This window comes from Humulus lupulus, chromosome 6, assembly GCF_963169125.1.
Source record: "Humulus lupulus chromosome 6, drHumLupu1.1, whole genome shotgun sequence".
Taxonomy (NCBI): domain Eukaryota; kingdom Viridiplantae; phylum Streptophyta; class Magnoliopsida; order Rosales; family Cannabaceae; genus Humulus; species Humulus lupulus.
In genome coordinates, this window is record NC_084798.1 from 59,615,049 (window position 1) to 59,621,470 (window position 6,422).

At 33.1% G+C, this 6,422-nt stretch overlaps 1 protein-coding gene across 2 annotated transcripts; it reads right to left on the bottom strand.

The window, feature by feature from the left end:
- Nucleotides 1-1,134: 1,134 nt before the first annotated feature.
- On the bottom strand, nt 1,135-6,032 carry LOC133784047 (putative clathrin assembly protein At5g57200). 2 transcript variants are annotated; one of them, XM_062223577.1, is made up of 15 exons: nt 5,935-6,032; nt 5,746-5,815; nt 5,417-5,514; nt 5,068-5,206; nt 4,842-4,969; nt 4,644-4,736; nt 4,453-4,503; nt 4,023-4,088; nt 3,854-3,919; nt 3,640-3,720; nt 3,205-3,282; nt 2,648-2,827; nt 2,488-2,563; nt 2,019-2,137; nt 1,135-1,776 (listed from the first exon to the last, which is right to left on the bottom strand). In XM_062223577.1, the coding sequence occupies exons 1-15, from the start codon at nt 6,022-6,024 to the stop codon at nt 1,354-1,356; spliced, it is 1,758 nt and encodes a 585-aa protein (XP_062079561.1). In that variant the 5' UTR covers nt 6,025-6,032; the 3' UTR covers nt 1,135-1,353. The 2 variants fall into 2 exon arrangements, with proteins under 2 accessions (XP_062079561.1, XP_062079560.1); XM_062223576.1 differs by having other exon boundaries at nt 1,136-1,776; nt 5,671-5,815.
- Nucleotides 6,033-6,422: the final 390 nt, after the last annotated feature.

Sequence of the window (6,422 nt, forward strand, 5' to 3'; positions counted from 1 at the left end):
ACAATTATTATTATTATTATTATAAAAAGGAATCCTAAAATTTATATGTTGTCTTAGATTTTTCTCAATTATTTATAAAGACTTGTTATGGTTCATTATTTAAGATTTGATGTCTCAATTTAATTATTTAGGATAATACTATTTTATCCTTAAGACCGTGTTAAAGTATTTTCTACTTAAGATTTTATATTTGGATCTAATGCCATAATTTACTTGTGCATTTATTTATTAATTTTAGGCTATTTAGGATTTTTACCCCCCGAACTATTACATGCATATCATGCCCCCCCGAATTTTTCAGGCAGTTAAAAAATCCCCCCGATCTATTCACAGTCATGTAAATTAGGACTTCTGTCCAATTCCGTTCATTTTTTGTAACGGGAGGATGATGTGGCCTGTTTTTTACATAATTTGGGATAACACGTGGGACTCTAAAGTATACAAAAAGAATTAAATAATTAATTAACAATCCCTCTCTACATATAAATTTATATATATATTTATTTATTTATTTATTTTCACTCTTATAACAAAGTTTACATGATTAGTTAACATTACACATGCCCAAACAAAGTTTTCGATCTTGAACATCATCTTCCTGTTACAAAAAATGAACGGAATTGGACGGAAGTCCTAATTTACATGACTGTGAATAGATCGAGAGGATTTTTTAACTGCCTTTCAGGGGGCACGATATGCATATGTAATAATTCGAGTGTAAAAAACCTAAATAGCCTTAATTTTATATATAAATATTTTTTTAATATATAATAATAATTTTAAATGGGAACCTGACGCATCGGGTTAGAGACAAATGGAGGAATTCTGAATTGCAGAATCTCCTTTTTTTTTTTTGGTAACTTGCGAGCATTTTGGTTTAAAATTATATGAAAAATTAACTAAAAATATTACGTCCGTAATAATAAAATATTAATTCTCAACAAAATAAAATTATTTAAATAAAACAAACGAACATTGCTACCCACCTATAGCAAAGTATAAATATACTCACATTATCTCCATCACCATAGAGAACTACTCTTCAATCTTTCGATTTCAATTGCCACACCATGTGGAATGTGACATGGAGACATTGTATTTATGATGGTCAAAGGGACAAAAAAAAATGAAAACTCAACTTGATAAACAAAAGTACCACTTCCCCAAGTTAAATTTTTATGGAAAAAAGATGGTTATGTTTATTATTATTCTCCAAACAAATATACAGATGAGTAAACAAAAGAATGAATATATATCAAACCTTTGTAGAAATAAAATGATATTATCCTACTCCAATAAGTGATGAATATAAAACTAAAATAACAACTCAAAAAAAAAAAGGGAAAAAGAATCCTATATTAGACCATGATTTCCCTGCTGTGGTGCTGTACTTGGAGGTAAGCTGAAAGGGTCTCCAAATGGATTTGAAGATCCTATATGCTGCGGCTGTTGTTGAGAATACTGATTTTGTTGAGGATATTGAGGTGAGTACTGGTGTGGTACCATCATCGTGTTCGCTTGGTATGGTTGTTGTTGCAGCATCATTGGTTGTTGATTTTGCTGCTGTTGTTCCTGATGCTGCTGGGCCATTAGTACCATTTGAACGTTGGTTGGGGGCGCTATGTTGTTTGACATCATGAATGGGTCCTGTTGATCGAAAGGATTTTGGATACTAATTCCACTTTGTCCATATCCGGCATTCTGCAGATGTATTTGTCTTCTGGATGATTCATCTTCATACAAGCTATCAAGTAGTAACTTGTTGAAGCCACCAGCCTATGTGAAAAACAAAACCATGCTCGAATTAGGAGTCTTTACATAATTGACCAAAACCAGCATTGCAAATGTTTTTTCTTCTGGTTACTAGTTTTAGTGTTGTTAGATTTAGGAGTCTTTACATATAGGCCAAACCCCAACAAATAATCCACATTGACTGAGATCAAGCACACAAGAGAAAGAGAAAAAGAGAGCATGTCATAAATATTTCCATAACAATTAATTTGGCAAAGAAAACGAACCAATTTGCTGTCAACAACATGATTAGTATTGCTGCTTGGAGCCATAACCAAGGCTAATTCCCAACCTGGTACCCCAAGAAGATCATCCAAACTCTGGCTTGTAGATTGTGAATCATTCCCTTCAAAATTTTAAATAAAAAGAGAAATAAAGTTACAAGAACTTTACTATATTCAACCATTGATAGAAAAGATTTTGGTTTGTAGTCGAATAGTCTTTGAAATTTTCTGGAACAATAAAAAGAAAATAAGTGAAGGGATAGTGCGAGTGTGTAATAGGTCCACCAATCACCAGAATTTATGCACTTGAGCATTTCTTATATGATTGCTCTTCAAAATACAGTATATTAATTTGTAGTGAAATGGTCAACCGGATTCATCATAAAATAAAAGGATTACGATCTAATTTCATAATTTTCTAGGAAGAGATGTTAAAATTACTAAACTAATAACAAAATATATTGGAGCCTACCAGGTGGGATTATGGCAAGAGCCAAAGCATTGCTTTCTTCAATTTCCAAGGCTTTTGAGTTTACTTCGTGCAGACCCTGAAAGGAGATAAAGGTAGAGAGTGCATATTGGGACAGTAGAAAAACTTCAAAGAAGGCCATAACATGTGACTATAATCTTACCAGGAAATCAGTCTCTTCCATTGATATCAAGGGTAGAGCTTCAGCTTCTTCCTTTGGTTGGGATTCTTCAACTGTTTCAACTATTTCTTCTACTGGTTTTTCCTTATCATCTTGTTTTTCATTTTCTTCAGGATCCTCAAGTTTCTGAGACTGCTGATCAGCCTCAGCCTCTTGATACTCCTGAGAGTCACACAGAACAGATATTGCAGAACCGATCAGTCAATCAGCGCCAACAAATTAAAAGATCATTCTTCAACATAAGAGGTCAGATTCAACAGAGACAACAATTCATTTGGTAGTTTAGCTAGCTCTGCTCATGAAGCACAAAATCATGGACCTATACTAAGTAATTTAGTAGGTAACATGTAGTGGTCACCTGTGTAGTGGTATGATAAACCACTCAGATAAAAATACATAAGCAAAGGCATCCATTTATGATGTGCATACATAAGAACACCCTTAAAAAAAATACATGAATGTAAAGAGACAAATGGAGCAAAGTTTCTATACTTAAAAGAACAAGAGCTCGATGCTGAAATAACTTCAAGTTTTCTTACCAGTCTCTTGTTCACAGAGCCTGATTGAGGTGCTTCTTTAATATATTCCTCCATTGTTGACAGAAACGAGGGAGGAGGCTGATTAGATAATAGAAGAAATTTAGTGAGAGACCATTTGGTGAATGTAGAATCATTAATTTGACAAGATATAAAATACAACTTCAAATATATTGGATAGTTAATGCATGGTTAAGAACAAGACAATATTGTGCCATATACCACATCATGTATATTTTATCAATAATAAAAAACTAAATAAGATTTTAGGCAGTAAAAGGGTTTTTTTTTCATTTAAGTGATATTTGAAATTTCAAATTCTTATTGGTTATACTAATCTAAATCTGTTTTGTAAGTTCTTAGTATTTTCAATATTTTATGCATATTATGTAAAACAATAATAAACATAAACATATTATTTTGAAAGAAAAATAGAACCTGTCTTAGTGTAGGAAATTGGAAATTCCTTGCAAGATCCAGTCCCTTGCAATATTCATAAAAATCAGCAAGATTTTCAGCCTGCACAAAGCAAAATGTTGCATAATATACAGAGTCTCAATGAAGATCAATGTAGATAGCTTATGTAGACTTTGAATCCAGTATCTTCTGGCATATGCTGAATTATTTTTCTAAGAAAAACTTCATATGTTACCTGTTGGCCAGCTCTTTTGTAAATATCCAGAGCTTTAACTGCATCATGTCTTGACATATCAAAGAACTGCAGGAAAAATGTACAATTAAGTTTGATCATTAGAAACAACTGCTTTCACACAAAAAAAATATCGAAATAGATCAACAAGAAAACTGATGTATAACCTTACCATATCTACAAGATTTATAATTCCATCATTGATGGCACAATATATTTTGAAGCTTTCTTTTAGTACCTACATGAAGAAAAGACCATGATGATATATGTTACTAATCATGGATGTTTGTACCAATTACATTCAGGAAAAAGTGAAAAGACATTCTATATTTGTGAAAATTCTTTCCATATCCTAACTAATTTTTAGAATGAATGTCAATACTTTTTTATTCACCAAAGTAGTGAAAAGTAACAAACCCATATGATTTCATGTTAAACATAAGAAAATGGGATCCAATACAATATCTGGATATTAAAAACATACTGGTATGCAAGACAGACACAAGAAGATGTGTGCATATAGTTTCGTAGAGAAACATGGTCGCGATATGCAAATGATAGTTATGTACTTAGTAAAAAATGAAGATAAATTTCATGCATACCAGGGCCAAAGCATATTGTATTAGGTAATTGCTGTAAGCTGCTCCTTCAGGCTGCAAAACTATAACAAATTAGAGAGCCTGCTACTACACTATCGATACTTAAGAGAATAAGATGTCCAAACAAAATTGTGTTAGTATTCTTCAATTGAAAAGGCATTGTTTTGTGTAAGTGAATTCATATCAACCATTACCTGACACCCAATAAGACGGTAAAGAAGCTGCTGCAATGCAGGAAGCTGATCCAACAGCTCGTTACGACTCAACATTCGTGTTCTGCTATGTACCTGTTATCATTAGTACATCCACTTTGTTATTAAAGTAAAAGCACAGCTTTGAATTGAGTTTGTTTTGCTTTTAAAATAATGAAAATCGAAGAACAACGCATAGACCTTGGAAGCTCCTGGGGAGTATTTTGTCAAACGCTCCGTCTCAATGTCATACTTCAAGACTCTAAAACACTCCATTCTTTCCTCTAAAAAGAGTGCATAGGTCCGGACCCAAGCAGAACAGTCCCAAGCTGCAAAAGACATGTTTTTCGGGTCGTCTAAGAAAGGAAGGTTATTATTGGTAACGAAATCAAATAAAGGCGCACCAGTTTGACATGAAGCAATGTACCGAGGGGGCTTGAGTCATCTTTGAAGTTTGATATTTGGAGAACATGTGACTTATGTGAATAGTTCAGAAGTTCCTCTCTGAAGGTTGGATCACCTTCTCTTAATGTCCTATGAATCACAATCAATGCCTTTATGGCCACCTACATTCACATAGTCACATTATATAGTTCAATGAGTTAAAAACATTGATAAGGAAAAATGAAAAGACTAAAAAGAACAAAAGAATCACGTCATTCACGTTCTGCAATGTTGAAACAGAATTTTACTTTCTCTCTTCAAATTTGGTTCTTTTGTCGACAAAATATTTCATTACTATTTCTACAAGAACATCATTATAGAAAGGACATTACAATCCAATTTCTTGTCTTGGACAATCTCTTGGCCAGGGCATGGATGCAATACGCCACATCTGCCCGCGGACGAACCACCGATGTTGCCGAGAAGATTTCTATTAAATTAAGTTAAGAAAGAAAAAGAGAAATTAACAAGGGAAAAAGTCAAACGAACAAATGATGAAAAATATAATGAAGCTTTCAAACTAAACAATTAATGCATGCAAAGTATGATTATCTATATTGAATTGAACATTCAATTAGACGCATACCCATTTGTGCATTTTTTATAAAATCATCAAACCATAACATTTTTTTTCTTCTTTCAAAAAATGTACGACACTCACTTCGAACATGGCGTTCTTTTGGAGGGTATTCAACGTGATTGGTAGCCTTGACAATGGCAATATCCAAATCCTTTTGCAAAAAAAAAAAAAAGACCATTCAAATTAACCCAAAAAAATAAAAAATAAAAACAAAAAGAAGTGAAAGAAGAAATGAATTATTTTGGTTTTATTAATTTAAAATGTTTCAACCTTAAATTCACTATTGACCTTGGCAAGGCCAACCTTGGTGGTGTCCTTGAGAGCTCCATAAGCCTTCCTAAAGCTCTGAAACGTCCCCATAATTAATTGAAATGGACCCTCCACAGAGCTTTCTCTAAGAGAGAGAAAGTTGGGGAGAGTTTAGAGAGAGGAAATGGAGGAAACGACAATTAATTAATTAATTTAAGATTGATTTATCTTCTCAAATTCATATATTCCATTTTGACCGATTCATTTGCTCCCTTGTTTAGCTATATTTGGAAACAATGTGTGCTTTGATAATGCCATGCATATCTTTTCTTGTCACGCTTTAATCATCCTTAGCTTATGGCCTTCTCTTCTGGTACGCGACATGTGAAACATTGCTGGCTCCATAAATATATATATATATATATATACAGGGTAATTCTTTGTTAGGCTTTCAAAAAGAGCCCTACCGTAGGGCTCTTTTGTGTTTTTCAACCCGTGAACAGTTTTTG